Here is a 25,561-nt window from a genome sequence, read left to right as displayed (position 1 = left end):
CTTTCTTTATTTCCTCATCCATGTTTCTTATCCGTTCATTTTCATTTTGCAGCTCACTCTTATTTTGAATGAGAAGATCTTGTTCATCTGCAATTTTTTGTCTTTCAATGTCAAGTTCTTCCTTCTGGTGTTGAATATCAAGCCTCTGTTCCTCCACTTCAACCATTAATTTTTCAACTATTTCTTTGCTGTTCTCAATATCACATATTTCGAAGTCTGTCTGTTTTATCTTGCTGTCAAGTTCTGATCTCTCTTCTTCCATTTTCTGTCTTTGTATCATGATTTCAGACTTCGTCTTCTCCAGGTCTTCTTTTTCCTGCTCAATCATCTTCTTGTCATCATTTAGTTTCTTCCGCTCATGATCTATTTCAGATCTCACTCTTTCAAGTTCACTCTTTATCTGATCAAGTTCTTCTCTCTCCATCTTTAGTTTTACTGCCATGACTTCTTCTTCTTTCTCTTTTTCTTTCATGATCTCTTCCAGTTCAGGTTTAGTCTTCATCTCGATGATTTTGGCTTTGATCTCTTCTAGACTTTTTCTTTCTTCTTCCATCTCCTTCTGTTTCGTTAAATCTTCTTCCTTTTGTTTGCTGACTTGGGCATCAAATTCATCAATCCTCTCTTGTAACTGTGTCCATTTATGATTTATTTTTTCTTGTTCTAGAAGGTCTCTTTGGTTCATCAGGTCTTGATTTTGTTCATTTATGTCTGTGCTCATCTTCTCCAGATCTTCTTTTCGTCTTTGTGTTTCTTCAGTGGTGCTCTTCATTTCTTCTTTCTCCTTTTGTAGATGAACTTCCATTTCCTCTAGTGTTTCTCTCTTTTTCTTTATTTCCTCATTCATTTCTTTGACTTGTTCAATTTCATTTTGCAATTCAGCCTTGTTTTGAACCAGAAGATCTTTTTCATCTGCAATTTTTTGTCTTTCAATGTCAAGTTCTTCATTCTGGAGTTGAATATCTTTTCTCTGTTCTTCCACCTCAACCATTAATTTCTGAACTATTTCTTTGCTGTTCTCAATGTCACATTTTTGTAGATCTATTTGCTTTATCTTGTTGTCAAGTTCTGATCTCTCTTCTTCCATTTGCTGTCTTTGTGTCATTATTTCAGACTTCATCTTCTCCAGGTCTTCTTTTTCCTGCTCAATAATTTTCCTGTCATCAATTAGTTTCTTCTGCTCATCTATTACAGATCTAACTTTTTCAAATTCGCTTTTTATCTGATCCAGTTCTTCTCTCTCCATCTCTGCTTTTACTCTAAATTCTTCTTCCTCTTCTTTTTCTTTTTCTTTCATGATCTCTTCCAGCTCAGCTTTAGTCTTTAACTCGATGATTTTGGCTTTGATCTCTTCTAGACCTTTTCTTTCTTCTTCCATCTCCTTCTCTTTTGTTAAATCTTCTTCCTTTTGTTTGCTGACACGAGCATCAAATTCATCAATCCTTTCTTGTAACTGTGACCATTTATGATTTATTTCTTCTTTTTCTTGTTCTAGAAGGTCTCTTTGGTTCATCAGGTCTTGGTTTTGTTCTTTTATGTCTGTTCTCAACTTCTCCAGATCTTCTTTTCGTCTTTGTGTTTCTTCAGTGACGCTCTTCATTTCTTCTTTGTCCTTTTCTAGATGAGCTTTCATTTCCTTCAGTGTTTCTCTCTCTTTCTTTATTTCCTCATCCATGTTTCTTATCTGTTCATTTTCATTTTGCAGCTCACTCTTATTTTGAATGAGAAGATATTGTTCATCTGCAATTTTTTGTCTTTCAATGTCAAGTTCTTCCTTCTGGTGTTGAATATCAAGCCTCTGTTCCTCCACTTCAACCATTAATTTTTCAACTATTTCTTTGCTGTGCTCAATATCACATTTTTCGAAGTCTGTCTGTTTTATCTTGCTGTCAAGTTCTGATCTCTCTTCTTCCATTTTCTGTCTTTGTATCATGATTTCAGACTTCATCTTCTCCAGGTCTTCTTTTTCCTGCTCAATCATCTTCTTGTCATCATTTAGTTTCTTCTGCTCGTGATCTATTTCAGATCTCACTTTTTCAAGTTCACTCTTTATCTGATCAAGTTCTTCTCTCTCCATCTTTAGTTTTACTGCCATGACTTCTTCTTTCTCTTTTTCTTTCATGATCTCTTCCAGTTCAGGTTTAGTCTTCATCTTGATGATTTTGGCTTTGGTCTCTTCTAGACTTTTTCTTTCTTCTTCCATCTCCTTATGTTTCGTTAAATCTTCTTCCTTTTGTTTGCTGACACGAACATCAAATTCATCAATCCTTTCTTGTAACTGTGTCCATTTATGATTTATTTCTTCTTTTTCTTGTTCTAGAAGGTCTCTTTGGTTCTTCAGGTCTTGCTTTTGTTCATTTATGTCTGTGCTCATCTTCTCCAGATCTTCTTTTCGTCTTTGTGTTTCTTCAGTGATGCTATTCATTTCTTCTTTCTCCTTTTGTAGATGAACTTCCATTTCCTTCAGTGTTTCTCTCTCTTTCTTTATTTCCTCATTCATTTCGTTGATTTGCGCATTTTCATTTTGCAGTTCAGTCTGGTTTTGAACCAGAAGATCTTTTTCATCTGCAATTTTTTGTCTTTCAATGTCAAGTTCTTCATTCTGGAGTTGAATATCTTTTCTCTGTTCTTCCACCTCAAGCATTAATTTCTGAACTATTTCTTTGCTGTTCTCAATGTCACATTTTTGTAGATCTATCTGCTTTATCTTGTTGTCAAGTTCTGATCTCTCTTCTTCCATTTGCTGTCTTTGTGTCATTATTTCAGACTTCATCTTCTCCAGGTCTTCTTTTTCCTGCTCAATAATTTTCCTGTCATCAATTAGTTTCTTCTGCTCATTATCTATTTCAGATCTAACTTTTTCAAATTCGCTTTTTATCTGATCCAGTTCTTCTCTCTCCATCTCTGCTTTTACTCTAAATTCTTCTTCCTCTTCTTTTTCTTTTTCTTTCATGATCTCTTCCTGCTCAGCTTTAGTCTTTAACTCGATGATTTTGGCTTTGATCTCTTCTAGACCTTTTCTTTCTTCTTCCATCTCCTTCTCTTTTGTTAAATCTTCTTCCTTTTGTTTGCTGACACGAGCATCAAATTCATCAATCCTTTCTTGTAACTGTGACCATTTTTGATTTATTTCTTCTCTTTCTTGTTCTAGAAGGTCTCTTTGGTTTATCAGGTCTTGATTTTGTTCTTTTATGTCTGTTCTCAACTTCTCCAGATCTTCTTTTCGTCTTTGTGTTTCTTCAGTGATGCTCTTCATTTCTTCTTTGTCCTTTTCTAGATGAGCTTTCATTTCCTTCAGTGTTTCTCTCTCTTTCTTTATTTCCTCATCCATGTTTCTTATCCGTTCATTTTCATTTTGCTGCTCACTCTTATTTTGAATGAGAAGATCTTGTTCATCTGCAATTTTTTGTCTTTCAATGTCAAGTTCTTCCTTCTGGTGTTGAATATCAAGCCTCTGTTCCTCCACTTCAACCATTAATTTTTCAACTATTTCTTTGCTGTTTTTAATATCACATTTTTCGAAGTCTGTCTGTTTTATCTTGCTGTCAAGTTCTGATCTCTCTTCTTCCATTTTCTGTCTTTGTGTCATGATTTCAAACTTCATCTTCTCCAGGTCTTCTTTTTCTTGCTCAATCATCTTCTTGTCATCATTTAGTTTCTTCTGCTCATGAGCTATTTCAGATCTCACTCTTTCAAGTTCACTCTTTATCTGATCAAGTTCTTCTCTCTCCATCTTTAGTTTTACTGCCATGACTTCTTCTTCTTTCTCTTTTTCTTTCATGATCTCTTCCTGTTCAGCTTTAGTCTTCATCTCGATGATTTTGGCTTTGGTCTCTTCTAGACTTTTTCTTTCTTCTTCCATCTCCTTCTCTTTTGTTAAATCCTCTTTCTTTTGTTTGCTGACTTGGGCATCAAATTCATTAATCCTCTCTTGTAACTGTGTCCATTTATGATTTATTTCTTCTTTTTCTTGTTCTAGAAGGTCTCTTTGGTTCTTCAGGTCTTGCTTTTGTTCATTTATGGCTGTTCTCAACTTCTCCAGATCTTCTTTTCGTCTTTGTGTTTCTTCAGAGATGCTCTTCATTTCTTCTTTGTCCTTTTCTAGATGAGCTTTCATTTGCTTCAGTGTTTCTCTCTCTTTCTTTATTTCCTCATCCATTTCTTTGATTTGTTCATTTTGCAGTTCAGTCTTGTTTTGAATCAGAAGATCTTTTTCATCTGCAATTTTTTGTCTTTCAATGTCAAGTTCTTCATTCTGGAGTTGAATATCTTTTCTCTGTTCTTCCACCTCAACCATTAATTTCTGAACTATTTCTTTGCTGTTCTCAATGTCACATTTTTGTAGATCTATCTGCTTTATCTTGTTGTCAAGTTCTGATCTCTCTTCTTCCATTTGCTGTCTTTGTGTCATTATTTCAGACTTCATCTTCTCCAGGTCTTCTTTTTCCTGCTCAATAATTTTCCTGTCATCAATTAGTTTCTTCTGCTCATTATCTATTTCAGATTTAACTTTTTCAAATTCGCTTTTTATCTGATCCAGTTCTTCTCTCTCCATCTCTGCTTTTACTCTAAATTCTTCTTCCTCGTCTTTTTCTTTTTCTTTCATGATCTCTTCCAGCTCAGCTTTAGTCTTTAACTCGATGATTTTGGCTTTGATTTCTTCTAGACCTTTTCTTTCTTCTTCCATCTCCTTCTCTTTTGTTAAATCTTCTTCCTTTTGTTTGCTGACATGAACATCAAATTCATCAATCCTTTCTTGTAACTGTGACCATTTATGATTTATTTCTTCTCTTTCTTGTTCTAGAAGGTCTCTTTGGTTTATCAGGTCTTGGTTTTGTTCTTTTATGTCTGTTCTCAACTTCTCCAGATCTTCTTTTCGTCTTTGTGTTTCTTCAGTGATGCTCTTCATTTCTTCTTTGTCCTTTTCTAGATGAGCTTTCATTTCCTTCAGTGTTTCTCTCTCTTTCTTTATTTCCTCATCCATGTTTCTTATCTGTTCATTTTCATTTTGCAGCTCACTCTTATTTTGAATGAGAAGATCTTGTTCATCTGCAATTTTTTGTCTTTCAATGTCAAGTTCTTCCTTCTGGTGTTGAATATCAAGCCTCTGTTCCTCCACTTCAACCATTAATTTTTCTATTATTTCTTTGCTGTTCTCAATGTCACGTTTTTGTAGATCTGTCTGTTTTATCTTGTTGCCAAGTTCTGATCTCTCTTCTTCCATTTTCTGTCTTTGTGTCATGATTTCAAACTTCATCTTCTCCAGGTCTTCATTTTCCTGCTCTATCATCTTCTTGTCATCATTTCGTTTCTTCTGCTCATCATCTATTTCAGATCTCACTCTTTCAAGTTCACTCTTTATCTGATCAAGTTCTTCTCTCCCCATCCTTACTTTTACACTCATTTCTTCTTCCTCTTCTTTCTTTTTTTCTTTCTTGATCTTTTCCAGCTCAGCTTTAGTCTTCATCTCGATGATTTTGGCTTTGGTCTCTTCTAGACCTTTTCTTTCTTCTTCCATCTCCTTCTGTTTTGTTAAATCTTCTTCCTTTTGTTTGCTGACACGAGCATCAAATTCATTAATCTTCTTTTGTAACTGTGTCCATTTTTGATTTATTTCTTCTCTTTCTTGTTCTAGAAGGTCTCTTTGGCTCATCAGGTCTTGGTTTTGTTCTTTTATGGCTGTTCTCATCTTTTCCAGATCTTCTTTTTGTATTTGTGTTTCTTCAGTGATGCTCTTCATTTCTTCTTTCTCCTTTTGTAGATGAACTTCCTTTTCCTTCAATGTTTCTCTCTCTTTCTTTATTTCCTCATTCATTTCTTTGATTCGTTCATTTACATTTTGCAGTTCAACCTTGTTTTGAATCAGAAGATCTTGTTCACCTGCAAGTTTTTGTCTTTCAATGTCAAGTTCTTTTTTAAGAAGTTGAATATTATTTCTCTTTTCCTCCACTTCAACCATTAATTTCTGAACTATTTTTTTGCTGTTCTCAATGTCACGTTTTTCTAGATCTGTCTGTTCTATCTTGTTGTCAAGTTCTGATCTCTCTTCTTCCATTTTCTGTCTTTGTGTCATGATTTCAGACTTCATCTTCTCCAGGTCTTCTTTTTCTTGCTCAATCATCTTCTTGTCATCATTTAGTTTCTTCTGCTCATGATCTATTTCAGATCTCACTTTTTCAAGTTCACTCTTTATCTGATCAAGTTCTTCTCTCTCCATCTTTTCTTCTTCCATCTCCTTCTCTTTTGTTAAATCCTCTTCCTTTTGTTTGCTGACTTGAGCATCAAATTCATCAATCCTCTCTTGTAACTGTGTCCATTTATGATTTATTTCTTCTCTTTCTTGTTCTAGAAGGTCTATTTGGTTCTTCAGGTCTTGCTTTTGTTCTTTTATGGCTGTGCTCATCTTTTCCAGATAATCTTTTTGTTTTTGAGTTTCTTCAAAGATGCTCTCCATTTCTTCTCTGTCCTTATGAAGATTAACTTCCATGTGCTTCAGTGTTTCTTTCTCATTCTTTACTTCCTCCTCCATGTTCCTCCTCTCTTCACTAATAGCTCTTAAACTATCATCCAGTCCTTGCTGTTCTCTATTCATTTCATTCATTTTAGCATCTAACTCGTATTTGATTTCATCCATTGCTTTGTTTTGATTTTGCATTTCATTCTGAAGAACATCCAGCTCGTTCCATTTCTTCATCATGTCCTCTTTTTCTTTTTCCAAATCATCTCTCTGTCTTAGGATTTCATCAGCCTTCTGCTCTAGAAGCGTCTTTTCTTCATCCAGTGATCTTTTACTTATCTCTACATTTTCCCTGTGCGCAATCATTTGCATGACCAGATCATCAGCTTGTTTCTGTAACTCTTGTTTTTGCTTGTCAATGTCTTTTCTCTCTTGTTCCAGAAGGTGTTTTGTGATCTCATTATTTTCATTCTGCTCTTCTACATCACACTTCTTCCTTTCAGTTTCTTCCCTAGCATTTTCACACTTCTCCTTCAAAACTTTAAGATCAGCCTCGCTTGCTTCCAGTTTTTCTTGCTGCCTTCTGATCTCTTCTAAAACGTTATTCAGATTTTCAGCCTCATTCTTAACCAGAAGTTTTTCCTCTTGCAGTTTTTCTGCTTCAGTTTGAATCTTTTCTTGTTGTTCCTTCAGCTCAGCTTTTATGATTTCCAGATCTGCCATTGCCTTGTTAGTCATGTTTCTCTTTTCATCAATAGCTTGTTTTTCTCTCTGTATATCATCATTTACCCTGTTCATGTCAGCTTTTTCTTTCTCAGTTTGTTCTCTTTCACTCTGCAGCTCTTTTGCCATGTTTTCCAGTCTTTCCCTCTCTTTTTCTAACTCTTGAAATTTGACTTCAACCAAATGTTTTTGTTGTTCAGTCCAGATCTGCAGATCATATTTTTCATTTTCCAATTCATTGCGGATCCTCTCAAGCAATTCAAAGTCCTTGTTATTTTTTTGTTTGTGCAATTCTATATCAGCCTGCATCTCTTCAAGCTCATGTTGTCTCTTATTGGTTTCCTCGAGAACATTGTTCAAATGTTCCTGTTCAACTTGAAACTCAGTGTTTCTAATCTTTATTTCCTCTTCCTTTCTCTGTATGCTTAGCTCCTTTTCTTCAAGATGATTCTGTTTGTCTTGCATGATTTGTCTTTGTTGTTCAATAGCCTGAATTTGACTATGTAACTCAGCTTGCATTTGTTCAACCTCATTTCTTTCTGTGTTGGTCTTGTATGTTAAGTTTTCCAGTTCATCTTTGTATTTTTGGAGTTCCCTTGATAAATCAGCTATCTCTTTCTTCTCCTCCATCATTTTTGAGGCGCTTATCTCCATCATCTGTTTCTTCTGTTCAGTTTCAAACCTTTGTTTTTCTAGACTTTCTTTTTCTTTCTTGTTTTCCTCTCTGGTTTGATCATTCAGTTGCTGCTGGTTGTAAATCTTGAGCTGCATTTCCTCAATGCTTGATTTTTCCAAAGTTAGTTTTTCCTTTACAATTTCATTTTCTTTTCTTAAATCTCCTAATTGAGTTCTTAAAACCATCAAGTTATTCCTCTCAACCTCTATTTCTTGTTTTTCATGAGTAAGGTCCATGATTTGGTCTTCCAGGTCTTCCTTTTCTTGTTTAATTTCTTTCTTTTCCTTATCAAGCATACACTTTGTTTTCTCAAATTCTTGCTTTTGACGCTCCACCTCTGCCATTGCCATATCAAGGTCTCTCACTTTCGACTCAATCTCTTCAGTCAAGCGTTTAGTTTCTTTATCTAATTGGATTTTTATTTCTCTTTCTTTCTCCTGTATTTTAGCATCTATTATGTCTTCAAATTTGTCTTCCTGTCTCTGTATCTCAGCTTTAGCCTTTTCAATATCAATTTTAGCATCTTGAATTCTTTGACTTTCTTTTTCTATTTCTTCTTTTGTTCTTCCAATTTCAACCTTTATTTGCAGCAATTCTTCCATTTTGTTGTTAATCTTTTCTTTTCTACTTTCAATGTCCTCTCTACTTTTTTGTAGCTCGCTGTCCACTTTCTTAATCTCTTCCCTATGCATTTCTAATCGTCTGATTTCTTCTTCCATTCTTTGCTTTTCTCCCTCAATCTCCAACTGACATTTTTCTTGATCTTCCCTCTCCTTCCTCATAGCATTTTGGATCTGCTTGGATTCTGACCTAATCTTTTCTAGTGTGTTCTTCTCATCTTCTGCATTTGCTTTTTCATGTCTCAGACTTTCTAATTGCTTTTCTAGATTGGTTTTCATGTTTTGGAGATCTTTCTTCTCTTGTTCTATTCGATTTTTACTGATTTCAAGCTGTTCTTTTTCCCTTTGCACTTCTTCAATCAGCTTCCTGTATTGATTCTGTTCTGTCTTCACTGTTTCACTAATTTCCATTAATTGCTTTCTCCACTCTTCAGTTTCAGCTTTAGCCTGTTTTAGATGTTTCTGTTCTTCCATGAATATTTGCACTCTGCTTTCAAGTTCACTTTCTTGACTTTGCAATGCACCTTGGAGTGAAAGCAGTTTCTGTTTTTCTGAATTTACATTTTCCATCTCTTTTGCAAAATCATCCCTTTCCTTCAAAATGTCCACCTTCATTAGCTCTAGAACTTCTTTCTGATTTTCAATCTCATGTTTGGCCATCTCATCTTGTTCTCTCTGCTGTAAGGTTTTTCTTTCCAGATCTTCTGTTTCTCTGACTAACTCTTCGCTTTTAACCTCCAAATATGCCATTTGCTTTTCATAAGCATCCCTGTCATTTTTCAGTCGTATCTTGTCATCTTGAAGTTCTCTGCTCATTATATGGAGATTTCTCTTCTTGGTTTCCACTTCTGTGATGGTTTCCTCAATATCTCTTCTTTGCATTTGAAGTTTCAGGCTGAGGTTTTTTAATCTGTCTCTCTCACTGTTTGCATCCTGAATGAGTTTATTGGTTATCTCTGTCTTCTTTTGAAGCTCAGCTTGGTCGTCCTCAATCTCTTGAGTCTGTTTTCTCATTTCTTCTTTTTCTTGTTCAATCATAACCCTCTCTGTTCTGACCATCTGCTTAATTTCTTCTACTTGTTCTTTTTCTTTGTTTAGTTCACTCTCCATCTGTTGTAGCTTCTGCTCCATATTTGCAGCATCGTTGAGGCTTTCAACAAGTTTAGCCCTTTGATTTTCTAGATCATTTTCCATGTTTTCTAAACGTTTCTGTTCTTTTTCAAAGGCAGCGCTCATTTCATGCTTTTGGTGATCGATTCTTAGCTTAAACTGATCCTTCTCCATTATCAATGCTTCTCTTGAAGATTCAACTTCATCTCTCTGTCTTTGTAGTTTACCTCTGAAAAGCTCTGTCTCTTGTTTCTCTTTCCTTAAATTCTCCTTTTCTTTTTCAATATCTTCTTTCTTCTGAAGTATTTCCATATTGATACTTTCAAGAGTAGCTTTCATCGTCTCTATTTCTTCAGCAATCCAACCATTCTCCTCCAACTTATGTTTCTGCTTTTCCAGGATCTGCTCTTTCTTTTTTAACTCAGAAGTGACACTTTCAAGTTCAGCCCTCTTCTTTTCATGCTGTATATTCACTTCTTCTATAGTCTGCCTCATATTCTGTACATCTGAGTTGAGCTGGTTCAGATCCCTCTTCTTTGTCAGGAGTTCTTCAGTGACTATTTGTAGTTCTTCCTTGTATTTCTGTACATCTGTAAAGCCTTTCATTTCTTCTTCATCTATTTCTGCCTCATCTACTTCTCTTCTGATTTCCATATCCTCCTTTTCTCGGTTGATCTCATACTTCAGCTGCTCTAGTTCTTCTCTTTCTTTCTGTAGCATTTCTCTCATGCTCTCCTCCTCTTGTTGTTTCTTTACAAGCTCTGTCCTCATTTTCTCCAATTCAGCCTTGTCTCTCTTGGTGTTTTCTATCTCAATTCTAAGGCCTCCTAGATTTTCCCTTATTTGTCCAATATCATGAATGAGCCTCTGGATCTCAGACTTAAAGGTTTCCTTTTCATCCTTCTCCACGTTAGTTTCCCCAATTCTTCTCTCCATTTCAGATTTTAGATTTCTCACCATTTCCCTGATTTTCACAACCTCCAAAACCAGTCTTTCAATGTCTGTTGTGGCACTTTCCTCAACCTCTAGATTTGGAGTTCTTTCAACCAGAAATTCAAAATCTTGTTTAGCACTTTGAACATCATTCCTGAGTATTTCCAGCTCCTGCCTTTCTCCATTGATCTCTTCCCTGGCACTTGCTATATCATGTCTGATTTTCTCCATCTCGTCTGTCTTTCTTATCACTTGCTTCATCTTATGGTCAAGGTCTTTCTTTTCTAGGACAATCTCAGACCTTAAAACTTCCATTTCGTCCTTCTCACGTGTGAGTTTCTGAATCCTTGTTTCCATATCTTCTCTCTGTCTTTGTAGTTCACCTCTATTGAGATCCATCTCTTGCTTCTCTTGCCTTAACTTTTCCTTCTCTTTTTCCATATCTTCGTTCTTCCTAAGTATTTCCATATTGAGCTTTTCAAGTGTATCTTTCTTATTCTTTATTTCTTCCACAATCCAACCATTCTCCTTCAATTCATCTTTCTGTTTTTCCAGTATCTGCTCTCCCTTCTTTAACTCAAAACCAATGCTTTCCAGTTCAGTCCTTTTATTTTCATGCTGTATATTAATTTCTTCCATGACTTGCCACAGGTTCTGTACATCTGAGTTGAGCTGGTCCAGATCCCTCTTCTTTGTCAGGAGTTCCTCAGTGACCCTTTGTAGTTCTTCCTTGTATTTCTGTATGTCTTTAAACTCTTTCACTTCTTCTTCATCTATTACTGCCTCAACTATCCCTCTCATGATTTCAACATCCTTCTTTTCTTGGTTGATCTCATCCTTCAGCTTCTCCAGTTCTTCTCTTTCTTTCTGCAGCATTTCCCTCATGCTCTCCTTCTTCTGTTGTTTCTCTACAAGCTCTGCCCTCATCTTGTCCAATTCTCTCTTGTCTCTCCTGGTGTTTTCTATCTCCTCTCCAAGGGCTCCTAGATTTTCCCTTATTTGTCCAATATCTTGAATGAGCCTCTGGATCTCAGACTTAAAGGTTCCCTTTTCATCTATCTCCTCCTTACTTTCCGCCAGCCTTCTCTCCATGTCAGCTTTTAGATGTTTCACCATTTCCCTGATTTTCACAACCTCTAAAATCAATCTTTCAATGTCAGTTGTGGCACTTTCCTCATCTTCTAGATTTGCAGTTCTTTCCAGCAGAAGTTGAAAATCATGTCTTGCACTTTGAACATTGTTCCTGAGTATTTCCAGTTCCTGCCTTTCTCTTCTGATCTCCTCTCTGGCATTTGATATATCAGATCTGATTTTCTCCATCTCATCCCTCTTTCTTATCACTTGCCTCATCTTCTGATCCAGGTCTTTCTTTTCTAGGACAATTTCAGACCTTAGAACCTCCAGATCTCTCTTCTCAAGGGTAAATTTCTGAATCCTTTTTTCTAGATCTTCTTTCTGTCTTTGGATTTCCATCAGCTCCAACTCTCTTGTTTTACTGTCTGTGTCCTTTTCATGTTTTAATATTTCAGACCTTAATTTTTCCAGATCATCGATCTGTTGTTTTAAATCTGCTTTCGTTTTCTCAAGTTCTGCCTGCTGTTGTTGCAGGTCAGCCTTCAACTCTATCAATTTGTCTATCTGTCTCTTTAGTTCGACCATCTGACTCTTACTTTCTTCTTGGAAGTCTTCCATGCTCAGTGCTTCCATTTTCTGCATTAATTCCTCAGAATCTCTCCTTGTTCCTTGAGTTGTTTCTGTTGCTCTTTCTCTAGTTGATTCTTCTTGAAGGCTTTCAAGATTCTCAATTCTTTGCATCATGTCAACCTTTTCTTTCTCCAGTAATTCATTTTCAGCAAGGAGTTTTTGTTTGTCCAATGCCATTATTTGTTTTTGTCTCTCCAAATCAGCCCTGTTCTGCTCAAGATAATTTCTCTCTCTGCTTAGAGACATTTTTCTACTCTCTATTTGCTGTTTCTCTTTTTGTATCTCATCATTCTGCTGCTCATAAGTTTTTTCCATGTTCTGTTTCATGGTTAAGAATTCCAGCTTCATGTTCTCCACTTCAGACCTTTCTTTTCTAGCTGCCTGGACTTCATCCTTCATCCCTCTGAGAGTTTCTCTGGCATGCTCAATTTCCAGAATCAGTCTCTGCATGTTAGCACTCATATCTTGTCTTTCCACTGAATCCTCTTCAACACTAACATCTTTCTGCATTCTAATTTCTGGTTCATGTTTTGTTCTCCTAGCCATTTTGCTAGCCTTTTCAGCCTCTTGAATAAGCCTCTGAATCCTGGTGTTCACTGGTTCTTTCTCTCCTAGATCTCCTGCTCTTTCTTCAACATGAGATTGCATATCATCTCTTGCTCTTTGTATCTCAGTTTTCATCCGCTCCAACTCATCACGCTCTGTATTTAACATGACCTGGTCCACTTCAAGTTTTTCACATGCACTTTCAATATCAGACTTCATTTTCTCCAGCTCATCTCTTTTTCTTGATACTTGTCTCATCTTGTTGTCAAGATCTTTTCTTTTGCCATCAGTTTCATCCTGAAGTAGCTTTAGTTCCCTCATTTCACGTTTAATCGTCTGCATCTTGTCTTCTAATTCCTTCTCTGACCTCTGTAGTTTCCTTTTCTCTTCTTGGATTTCTCGCTCTAATTCATTCTTCTGTTTAACCATCTCTTCTTTTTGCTTGACAACTTCAGCTTGGATGAGATCTAGTTCTTGGTACCTCAACCTTATTACTGCCTTGTCCTTTTCAACGGCCTCTTCCTTTTTAAACAGGTTCCTTCTGATATCCTCAATATTGTCTCTTTCTTTTTGCAAACTTTGCTCTATCTGTTTTGTTTCTAGTTTTTCAGCATCTTGCTTTACTTGCTCTATTTCGGCTCTTGCTTCATCTAATTCAAGCTTACATTTTTGTAAGTTCTCAGCATAACTTTGCAGATCTTTATTTAGTTTTTGTATCTCTGCATTTGCTTTATCTAGATTTGTTTGTATCTTGTCATTTTCAGACTTTCTCTCTTCAGCTTTCTGTTTTTCATAAAGTATTTCTTGCATTTTCTTTTCTATATCCTCTGCTTTCATTTGGAGCTCACCTTTCATTCGCTCTAGTTGAGCTCTTTCATCTTGAATGTCCTGTTTTTGGGGACTTATTTCCTCTAATTCTTTATGAAGTGTTGATTTATTTTCTTCCATATAAGATTTGTCTTGTTTCAGCTCCTTTCTGATTTTCTCAGTTGATTCCTTCTCATCCAATAGCTCTGCCTTTAGTTGTTCCACATTTTCCTTGTCCATCTTTAGTGTCTCCACCAGCTGCCACTGCTCCAACATTTCATCCCTTTCTCTCTCTAGCTCTTGTTTTTGCCTTAAGATCTCCATACTTATCTGATCAAGACTGTCTCTTTCTCTCTGCAGGTCTGCTCTTGCAATGTCACTCTCATCAGATTGTCTTCTGAAATCTTCCTGGGTTTTCTGCAGATCCATAACTTGTTCGGTAATCACCTCTTTGTCCATAATAAGAGCTTGCTTTTGTCTTTCTATCTCAGCTTGTATTTCATCAAGGCTGTCGTTTTTCATTTTGATCTCCTCAGCAAATTGTTGCCTCTTTTTGTCTAAGTCTTCTGATGCCCTCAGTCTTTCTTCCTGAACTTCTATCATTAACTTTTGAATATTCTCTCTGCTCTTTTGTAGCTCATCTTTCTCATTTTCAAAAACTTGTGTCTGAGTTTGGAGGTTTTCTAAGTCTCTAGCCAACTCAGCCTTTTCTTTTATCATGATATTTCTCGTGTCATCCATTTCTCTTTGTTTATTTTGAAGTTCTGCTCTTATTTGACCTAGTTCGTTCAATGTGTGCTGCATTTTATCCTTTTCCTTTTCAATATGCTCTATTTCCTTCAAGTTACTTGTATGCATCTGTTCAAGAGTTTCTTTCTCTTTATTTAACTCAGTTCTTTGTCTGTATAGTTGTTCCCTATCGTAGGTGATCTCTTCTTTGGCTTTCTGCAGATTAGATCTTTCTTCTTGAAGCAAGTCTTTGGTATAATGAATTTCTCTTCTTTGCTTTTCTGTCTCATCCAAAAGCTCTTCTATAAATTTGCCTTCAGTAGGATGTCCACTAATGTCTAATTGTCTTGTAAATTGTGCTACCATCTCTTCCACCCTTTGTCTTTCATTCTTTGTCTTTTCAGAGAATTCCTCCAAATCTTCAGCTTTTCTTTGAAGGCTAATTTTCATCTTCTCCAGTTCCTTCTTCTCATTTTCAAAGGTTTCTTTCTCTACTTTTAGACTCTCCAATTCTCTCTCCATATACATTTTGTCTTTATCTGTCTGATCCAGGTTTTTGGTCAGCAGCTCTCTTTCTTTTTCAATCAGATCTTTTTCCTCAATCAATTTTAATCTGAGTTGTTCACAGGCCTCCTTCTCCATCTTTAAACTAACCATATCACTCTTTATATTTCTTGTCTGTGCCATAACCTCCAATCTTTCTCTTTCTACGTTTGTCATTTCTGTCTTTGTGAATTCCATTAGATCATCAACCTCTTTTTGTAATAGATCAATGTCAGATTGTCTCTGGTCCAGCTGACACATTTCCATCATGATGGTATTTTTCAGTTCATCCATTTCATGTTGTTGTTGTAAAATGTCTTCCTGCAGCTTTACAAGTTCACTTTCTCTGCTAGAAAGGATTTTGTTTTCGTTTGTGATGTTCTCAGCTTGCTTTGATATATTTGCTCTCATTTCTTCAAGAGTCTCCCTCTCTCTTTGCATCTCTGCTATTGTCATTTTATTCTTTTCCTGCTGATCTGCAAGATCTTTGTTGGCTTTATCAATTTCTGTTTTGATTCTTTCGAAATCAGTCTTTTCCATTTCAAATGCAGTTGCTTGCTTTTGTTGATTTACTTTCTGAATATTTATCTCCTCAGTAAGACGTTCAGTACTTCTCTCTTCCTGAAGTTGAGCTGCAATGTCGTCCAGCTTCAGTCTTTCATTCTGCATGTCCTGTCTTTTCTTTTCAATGTGATCAGCTTCTTTTTGTAGTTCAGCTCGCATTTGTTTAAGCTTGTCCATTTCATCTTCAATTAGTTTCTGCTCTAACTTCATCTGCAGTTCTTGAGGAAAAACATCTTTGACTTTAGGTAAGTCTAACTTTTTGCTCTCAAAATCTGTTTTCAGTGCATCTTTTAAGTCAATTTTCAGCATCTGCTCCATAAAGAGAGGTTGTTTATCTGGATCTGATATTTCTGGTTCTCTTGCAGGCTTGGCTTTATCCACCTCACTTGGTTGAAGAACAATTTCAGCCTCTGACTTCTGAAGCAGACTCTTTTCTGGGATGCCATACCTCAGGTGATCCTTGTCTTCTTGTTGTCTTTGCATGTCTCTCTGCATTCTTTCAAGTTCTTCCTTTGCTAATTGTATCTCTTTCTTGTCATCTTCAAGTTTCATTCTGTCTCCTGATATCTCCTTACTCATTTGCTCAAGGGCGTTTCTCTTTTGTTGTATCTCAACAAGTGTAATTTCAATGATTTTATTTTGTTCAAAAATCTCAGCTTTGGCTTTCTCCAAGTCAGACCTGTTACTTTCCATTGCTTCTTGTTCTCTTTGCATTTCAGTGTAGCTTTCATCCAGAATATCCCTTTTCTTTTTAATTTCCTCAACAAGATTGTTGATTTCTTCTCTTTCTTTCTGGATTTGAGCAGTCATTTCCTCCACTCTCTGTCTTTCAAGTTGTGTCTCAAGTTTGATCTTCTCAATCTCATCAGCTTCTTTTTGCAGGTCAGTTTTCATCTGTTTCATTGCTTCCTTCTCATTCTTAAATGCTTCTCTGTCAAGTTTTAGACTCTCTGAATCTCTGTCTAAAGTAATTAGTTTTTGTTGTAGATCTTCCACATCTTTTTTCAGCAGATTTCTGTCATTTTCAAGTAATTCCTTTTCAGTCAATACTTCCTTCATTTGGATCTCAACATCTTCAGTCTGCTTTTTCAACTCTGTCATCACGTTCTGTTTTTCCCTGATCATTGCAGCTCTCTCACTTCCAATGTTGGTCTTTTCCATGTCAATCTCACTTTGTTGTTTCTGAAGATCCGTTTGAAGTTTCTTAAGCTCGTCTTCTCTGAGTTTTGCTTTCTCTTTTTCATTTTCAATATCTTCTTTTTGCTTAGAGATTTTCTCTCTCATTTCCTCAAGTTTGCTCTTTTCTCTTTGCAGATCTGCCAGCGTAGACTCGTTTGCAAATATTATTTCTTTCAGCATCTCTTTCTCTGTCTTTGTATCTTCAGCAAGATGAACAAGATCTTCTCTCTCTTTTTTAAGTTCTTCACTCATCTTCTCCAAACTCTGTCTTACATATTGTGTCTCTTCTTTTATCATTCTGATATCATGAGCTTCTCTTTCCAGCTCAATGTTCATCTGTTCTAACTTGTTCATCTCTTCTTGTTTCTGCAACTTCATCATCTTCAGGTCTTCATTCAGACTCTTTCTGCTTTGGTCAACATCATCTCTTTCTTTCTCCATTTCCTGTTTCTGTTCTTCCAGCTCTTCTTTATCTTTATCTAGTTGTCTTCTCTCATTCATTATTGTTTTCATAATGTCATTTACGTTTGTCTGTTGTTTGTCTAGCTCAGATTGTCTCAGATCAAGCTGACTTCTGTCCTTTATGATAATCTCTCTTTCTTTTTCTTGTTCTTGTTTTAGATTCTGAATTTTAGTTTTCAGTTGCTCAAGTTCATTTTGTTTTTGTTTCAATTGTTCTTCTTGATGTTTGATATCATGCATTTCTCTTGTGATGTTCTCATTCATCTTCTCTAGGTCTTTTCTCTCTTTCTGTATCTTTGTCAGTGTGACTTCTCTTTGTTTTTCGAGATCCTCCTTAACTTTAGAAAGTTCACTTCTAGTTTTCTCCAGATCATGTTTTTCCTTCTCAAGCATGTCTCTATCAGATTGAATAGCTTTGATTTTCTCTTCAATATCTGTGTTCATTTCATTCAAGACCATGTCTTTTCTGTTCGTCTCCTCAATGAGATTGTTGATTTCTACTCTGTCTTTCTGGATTTGAGCAGTCATTTCCTCCACTCTATGTCTGTCATGTTGTGTCTCTAGTTTGATCTTCTCAATCTCATCTGCTTCTCTTTCTAGCTCAGTTTTCATCTGTTTTATCACATCTTTCTCATTCTCAAACGCTTCTCTGTCAAGTTTTAGACTCTCTGAATCTCTGTCTATACTGATTATTTTATGTTGCAGATCTTCAACATCCTTGATTACTGCAGCTCTCTCACTTTCAATGTTGCTCTTTTCCTTTTCTATTTCACTTTGTTGTTTATGAATCCCTGCTTGAATTTGCTCAAGTTCGTTTTCTCTGAGTCTCATTTTGTATTTCTCTTTTTCAAAATCTTCTGTTTGTCTAGATATATTCTCTCTCATTTGCTCTAGATTGCTCTTTTCTTTTTGCAGATCTGCCATTGAAGACTCGTTTGCAACTTTCATTTCATGCAGCATCTCCTGCTCTCTTTTTGTATCTTCAGCAAAATGAACAAGATCTTCTCTCTCTTCTTTAAGTTCTTCAGCCATCTTTTCCAAACTCTGTCTTTCATTCTGAGTCTCATCTTTTATCTTTCTGATATCATCAGCTTCTCTTTCCAGCTCAATCTTCATCTCTTCTAACTTGTTCTTCTCTTCTTCGAGCACTTGTTTCTGCAGCTTCATCATCTTCAGGTCTTCATCCAGATTTTTTCTGCTTTGGTCCATGTCCTCTCTTTCTTTCTCCATTTGCTCTTTTTGTTCTTCCAGCTCTTCTTTATCTTTATCTAGTTGTCTTCTCTCGTTGTTCATTGTTTCCATAATGTCATTTACGTTTGTCTGTTGTTTGTCTAGCTCAGATTGTCTCAGATCAAGCTGACTTCTGTCCTTTATGATAATCTCTCTTTCTTTTTCTTGTTCTTGTTTTAGATTCTGAATTTCAGTTTTCAGTTGCTCAAGTTCATCTTGTTTTTGTTTCATTTGTTCTTCTTGATGTTTGATATCATGCATTTCTCTTGTGATGTTCTCATTCATCTTCTCTAGATCTTTTCTCTCTTTCTGTATCTCTGTCAGTGTGACTTCTCTTTGTTTTTCGAGATCCTCCTTAACTTTAGAAAGTTCACTTCTGGTTTTCTCCAGATCATGTTTTTCCTTCTCAAGTATGTCTCTATCAGATTGAATAGCTTTGATTTTCTCTTCAATATCTGTGTTCATTTCATTCAAGACCATGTCTTTTCTGTTCGTCTCCTCAATGAGATTGTTGATTTCTTCTCTTTCTTTCTGGATTTGAGCAGTCATTTCCTCCACTCTCTGTCTTTCATGTTGTGTCTCTAGTTTGATCTTCTCAATCTCATCTGCTTCTCTTTCTAGCTCAGTTTTCATCTGTTTCATCACATCTTTCTCATTCTCAAATACTTCTCTGTCAAGTTTTAGACTCTCTGAATCTCTGTCTAAACTGATTATTTTATGTTGCAGATCTTCAACATCCTTGATTACTGCAGCTCTCTCACTTTCAATGTTGCTCTTTTCCTTTTCTATTTCACTTTGTTGTTTATGTATCTCAGCTTGAAGTTTCTTGAGTTCGTCTTCTCTGAGTCTCATTTTCTCTTTCTTGTTTTCAAAATCTTCTGTTTGTCTAGAGATATTCTCTCTCATTTGCTCTAGATTGCTCTTTTCTCTTTGCAGATCTGCCATTGAAGACTCATTTTCAACTTTTATTTCATCCAGAATCTCCTGCTCTCTTTTTGTATCTTCAGCAAGATGAACAAGATCTTCTCTCTCTTCTTTAAGTTCTTCAGCCATCTTTTCCAAACTATGTCTTTCATTTTGTGTCTCTTCTTTTATCTTTCTGATATCATCAGCTTCTTTTTCCAGCTCAATCTTCAGCTCTTCTAACTTGTTCTTCTCTTCTTCGAGCACTTGTTTCTGCAGCTTCATCATCCTCAGGTCTTCATCCAGATTCTTTCTGCTTTGGTCCATGTTCTCTCTTTCTTTCTCCATTTGCTCTTTTTGTTCTTCCAGCTCTTCTTTATCTTTATCTAGTTGTCTTCTCTCGTTGTTCATTGTTTCCATTAAATCATTTACTTTTGTCTGCTGTTTGTGTAGCTCAGATTGTCTCAGATCAAGCTGACTTCTGTCCTTTATGATAATCTCTCTTTCTTTTTCTTGTTCTTGTTTTAGATTCTGAATTTTAGTTTTCAGTTGCTCAAGTTCATCTTGTTTTTGTTTCATTTGTTCTTCTTGATGTTTGATATCATTCATTTCTCTTGTGATGTTCTCGTTCATCTTCTCTAGATGTTCTCTCTCTTTCTGTATCTCTGTCAGTTTGATTTCTCTTTGTGTTTCAAAATCTTCTTTGGCTCCAGCAAGTTCACTTCTGGTTTTCTGAAGATCATGTTTTTCCTCCTCTAGCATGTCTCTATCAGATTGAATAGCTTTTATTTTCTCTTCAATATCTGTGTTCATTTCATTCAAGACCATGTCTTTTCTGTTCGTCTCCTCAATAAGATTGTTAATTTCTTCTCTGTCTTTCTGGATTTGAGCAGTCATTTCCTCCACTCTCTGTCTTTCATGTTGTGTCTCTAGTTTGATCTTCTCAATCTCATCTGCTTCTCTTTCTAGCTCAGTTTTCATCTGTTTCATCACATATTTCTCATTCTCAAATACTTCTCTGTCAAGTTTTAGACTCTCTGAATCTCTGTCTATAGTAATTAGTTTTTGTTGTAGATCTTCCACATCTTTCTTCAGCAGATTTCTGTCATTTTCAAGTAATTCCTTTTCAGTCAATACTTCCTTCATTTGGATCTCAACATCTTCAGTCTTCTTTTTCAACTCTGTCATCATGTTCTGCTTTTCCCTGATCATTGCAGCTCTTTCACTTTCAATGTTGGTCTTTTCCATGTCAATCTCACTTTGTTGTTTCTGAAGCTCCGTTTGAAGTTTCTTAAGCTCGTCTTCTCTGAGTTTTGATTTCTCTTTCTCTTTTTCAAAATCTTCTGTTTGTCTAGAGATATTCTCTCTCATTTGCTCAAGGTTGCTCTTTTCCTTTTGCAGATTTGCCAGTTTAGACTCGTTTGCAACTTTCATTTCATCCAGGACTTGATTCTTTCTCTTTGTATCTTCAGCAAGATCTTCTCTCTCTTTTATAAGTGCTTCAGCCATCTTTTCCAACCTCTGTCTTTCATATTGTGTCTCTTCGTTTATCTTTCTGATATCATTAGCTTCTCTTTCCAGCACAGTCTTTATCTCTTCTAACTTGTTCTTCTCTTCTTCAAGCACTTGTTTCTGCAGCTTCATCATCTTCAGGTCTTCATCCAGACTCTTTCTGCTTTGGTCAACATCATCTCTTTCTTTCTTCATTTGCTCTTTTTGTTCTTCCAGCTCTTCTTTATCTTTATCTAGTTGTTTTCTCTCATTGTTCATTGTTTCCATAAAATCAGCTGTCATGTCCTCGACTCTCTGTCTTTCATGTTGTGTCTTTAGTTTGATCTTCTCAATCTCATCTGCTTCTCTTTTAGCTCAGTTTTCATTTGTTTCATAACTTCCTTCTCATTCTCAAATACTTCTCTGTCAAGTTTTAGACTCTCTGAATCTCTGTCTAAACTGATTATTTTATGTTGCAGATCTTCAACATCCTTGATTACTGCAGCTCTCTCACTTTCAATGTTGCTCTTTTCCTTTCTATTTCACTTTGTTGTTTATGTATCTCAGCTTGAAGTTTCTTGAGTTCGTCTTCTCTGAGTCTCATTTTCTCTTTCTTGTTTTCAAAATCTTCTGTTTGTCTAGAGATATTCTCTCTCATTTGCTCAAGATTGCTCTTTTCCTTTTGCAGATCTGCCAGTGTAAACTCGTTTGCAACTTTCATTTCATCCAGGACTTGATTCTTTCTCTTTGTATCTGCAGCAAGATCTTCTCTCTCTTTTATAAATGCTTCAGCCATCTTTTCCAACCTCTGTCTTTCATATTGTGTCTCTTCTTTTATCTTTCTGATATCATCAGCTTCTCTTTCCAGTTCAGTCTTCAGCTCTTCTAACTTGTTTTTCTCTTCTTCAAGCACTTGTTTCTGCAGCTTCATCATCTTCAGGTTTTCATCCAGACTCTTTCTGCTTTGGTCAACATCATCTCTTTCTTTCTCCATTTCTTGTTTTTGTTCTTCCAGCTCTTCTTTATCTTTATCTAGTTGTCTTCTCTCATTCATCATTGTTTCCATAATGTCATTTACGTTTGTCTGTTGTTTGTCTAGCTCAGATTGTCTCAGATCAAGCTGACTTCTGTCCTTTATGATAATCTCTCTTTCTTTTTCTTGTTCTTGTTTTAGTATCTGAATTTCAGTTTTCAGTTGCTCAAGTTCATCTTGTTTTTGTTTCAGTTGTTCTTCTTGATGTTTGATATCATGCATTTCTCTTGTGATGTTCTCATTCATCTTCTCTAGATCTTTTCTCTCTTTCTGTATCTTTGTCAGTGTGATTTCTCTTTGTTTTTCGAGATCCTCCTTAACTTTAGAAAGTTCACTTCTGGTTTTCTCCAGATCATGTTTTTCCTCCTCTAGCATGTCTCTATCAGATTGAATAGCTTTGATTTTCTCTTCAATATCTGTGTTCATTTCATTCAAGACCATGTCTTTTCTGTTCGTCTCCTCAATGAGATTGTTGATTTCTTCTCTGTCTTTCTGGATTTGAGCAGTCATTTCCTCAACTCTCTGTCTTTCAAGTTGTGTCTCAAGTTTGATCTTCTCAATCTCATCTGCTTCTTTTTGCAAGTCAGTTTTCATCTGTTTCATTGCTTCCTTTTCATTCTCAAATGCTTCTCTGTCAAGTTTTAGACTCTCTGAATCTCTGTCTATAGTAATTAGTTTTTGTTGTAGATCTTCCACATCTTTCTTCAGCAGATTTCTGTCATTTTCAAGTAATTCCTTTTCAGTCAATACTTCCTTCATTTGGATCTCAACATCTTCAGTCTTCTTTTTCAACTCTGTCATCATGTTCTGTTTTTCCCTGATCATTGCAGCTCTCTCACTTTCAATGTTGGTCTTTTCCATGTCAATCTCACTTTGTTGTTTCTGAAGCTCCGTTTGAAGTTTCTTAAGCTCGTCTTCTCTGAGTTTTGATTTCTCTTTCTCTTTTTCAAAATCTTCTGTTTGTCTAGAGATATTCTCTCTCATTTGCTCAAGATTTCTCTTTTCCTTTTGCAGATTTGCCAGTTTAGACTCGTTTGCAACTTTCATTTCATCCAGGACTTGATTCTTTCTCTTTGTATCTTCAGCAAGATCTTCTCTCTCTTTTATAAGTGCTTCAGCCATCTTTTCCAACCTCTGTCTTTCATATTGTGTCTCTTCTTTTATCTTTCTGATATCATTAGCTTCTCTTTTCAGCACAGTCTTTATCTCTTCTAACTTGTTCTTCTCTTCTTCAAGCACTTGTTTCTGCAGCTTCATCATCTTCAGGTCTTCATCCAGACTCTTTCTGCTTTGGTCAACATCATCTCTTTCTTTCTTCATTTGCTCTTTTTGTTCTTCCAGCTCTTCTTTATCTTTATCTAGTTGTTTTCTCTCATTGTTCATTGTTTCCATAAAATCAGCTGTCATGTCCTCGACTCTCTGTCTTTCATGTTGTGTCTCTAGTTTGATCTTCTCAATCTCATCTGCTTCTCTTTTTAGCTCAGTTTTCATTTGTTTCATAACTTCCTTCTCATTCTCAAATACTTCTCTGTCAAGTTTTAGACTCTCTGAATCTCTGTCTAAACTGATTATTTTATGTTGCAGATCTTCAACATCCTTGATTACTGCAGCTCTCTCACTTTCAATGTTGCTCTTTTCCTTTTCTATTTCATTTTGTTGTTTATGTATCTCAGCTTGAAGTTTCTTAAGTTCGTCTTCTCTGAGTCTCATTTTCTCTTTCTTCTTTTCAATATCCTCTGTTTGTCTAGAGATATTCTCTCTCATTTGCTCAAGATTGCTCTTTTCCTTTTGCAGATCTGCCAGTGTAAACTCGTTTGCAACTTTCATTTCATCCAGGACTTGATTCTTTCTCTTTGTATCTGCAGCAAGATCTTCTCTCTCTTTTATAAATGCTTCAGCCATCTTTTCCAACCTCTGTCTTTCATATTGTGTCTCTTCTTTTATCTTTCTGATATCATCAGCTTCTCTTTCCAGTTCAGTCTTCAGCTCTTCTAACTTGTTTTTCTCTTCTTCAAGCACTTGTTTCTGCAGCTTCATCATCTTCAGGTTTTCATCCAGACTCTTTCTGCTTTGGTCAACATCATCTCTTTCTTTATCCATTTCCTGTTTTTGTTCTTCCAGCTCTTCTTTATCTTTATCTAGTTGTCTTCTCTCATTCATCATTGTTTCCATAATGTCATTTACGTTTGTCTGTTGTTTGTCTAGCTCAGATTGTCTTAGATCAAGCTGACTTCTGTCCTTTATGATAATCTCTCTTTCTTTTTCTTGTTCTTGTTTTAGTATCTGAATTTCAGTTTTCAGTTGCTCAAGTTCATCTTGTTTTTGTTTCATTTGTTCTTCTTGATGTTTGATATCATGCATTTCTCTTGTGATGTTCTCATTCATCTTCTCTAGATCTTTTCTCTCTTTCTGTATCTCTGTCAGTGTGATTTCTCTTTGTTTTTCGAGATCCTCCTTAACTTTAGAAAGTTCACTTCTGGTTTTCTCCAGATCATGTTTTTCCTCCTCTAGCATGTCTCTATCAGATTGAATAGCTTTGATTTTCTCTTTGATATCTGTGTTCATTTCATTCAAGACCATGTCTTTTCTGTTCGTCTCCTCAAAGAGATTGTTGATTTCTTCTCTTTCTTTCTGGATTTGAGCAGTCATTTCCTCAACTCTCTGTCTTTCAAGTTGTGTCTCAAGTTTGATCTTCTCAATCTCATCTGCTTCTCTTTCTAGCTCAGTTTTCATCTGTTTCATTGCTTCCTTTTCATTCTCAAATGCTTCTCTGTCAAGTTTTAGACTCTCTGAATCTCTGTCTATAGTAATTAGTTTTTGTTGCAGATCTTCCACATCTTTCTTCAGCAGATTTCTGTCATTTTCAAGTAATTCCTTTTCAGTCAATACTTCCTTCATTTGGATCTCAACATCTTCAGTCTTCTTTTTCAACTCTGTCATCATGTTCTGTTTTTCCCTGATCATTGCAGCTCTCTCACTTTCAATGTTGGTCTTTTCCATGTCAATCTCACTTTGTTGTTTCTGAAGCTCCGTTTGAAGTTTCTTAAGCTCGTCTTCTCTGAGTTTTGATTTCTCTTTCTCTTTTTCAAAATCTTCTGTTTGTCTAGAGATATTCTCTCTCATTTGCTCAAGATTTCTCTTTTGCTTTTGCAGATCTGCCAGTGTAAACTCATTTGCAACTTTCATTTCATCCAGGACTTGATTCTTTCTCTTGGTATCTTCAGCAAGATCTTCTCTCTCTTTCATAAGTGCCTCAGCCATCTTTTCCAACCTCTGTCTTTCATATTGTGTCTCTTCGTTTATCTTTCTGATATCATCAGCTTCTCTTTCCAGTTCAGTCTTCAGCTCTTCTAACTTGTTCTTCTCTTCTTCAAGCACTTGTTTCTGCAGCTTCATCATCTTCAGGTCTTCATCCAGACTCTTTCTGCTTTGGTCAACATCATCTCTTTCCTTTACCCTTTCCTGTTTCTGTTCTTCTAGCTCTTCTTTATCTTTATCTAGTTGTCTTCTCTCGTTGTTGATTGTTTCCAATAAAGCATTTACTTTTGTCTGTTGTTTTTCTAGGTCAGATCGTCTCAGATCAAGCTGACTTCTGTCCTTTATGATAATCTCTCTTTCTTTTTCTTGTTCTTGTTTTAGATTCTGAATTTCAGTTTTTAGTTGCTCGAGTTCATCTTGTTTTTGCTTCATTTGTTCTTCTTGATGTTGAATTTCATGCATTTCTCTTGTGATGTTCTCGTTCATCTTCTCTAGGTCTTCTCTGTCTTTCTGGATTTGAGCAGTAATTTCCTCCACTCTCTGTTTTTCATGTTGTGTCTCCAGTTTGATCTTCTCAATCTCATTTGCTTGTCTTT

General features: G+C 35.9%; 1 protein-coding gene across 1 annotated transcript in view; it reads right to left on the bottom strand.

The window, feature by feature from the left end:
- The window catches only part of LOC130246320 (nesprin-2-like), a 25,797-nt gene extending 261 nt beyond the window's left edge, over positions 1–25,536 (bottom strand). Inside the window, exons 1-2 of the mRNA XM_056479197.1 lie at positions 21,175–25,536; positions 58–21,041 (exon numbers count right to left, since the gene is read on the bottom strand). Coding sequence (XP_056335172.1) covers positions 58–21,041; positions 21,175–25,451 — 25,261 coding nt within the window. The 5' untranslated portion in view covers positions 25,452–25,536. The remainder of the gene's footprint in view (positions 1–57; positions 21,042–21,174) is intronic.
- Positions 25,537–25,561: the final 25 nt, after the last annotated feature.

This window comes from Danio aesculapii, chromosome 19 (genome assembly GCF_903798145.1).
Source record: "Danio aesculapii chromosome 19, fDanAes4.1, whole genome shotgun sequence".
NCBI lineage: Eukaryota > Metazoa > Chordata > Actinopteri > Cypriniformes > Danionidae > Danio > Danio aesculapii.
This window is presented reverse-complemented; position numbering and strand designations above follow the sequence as displayed.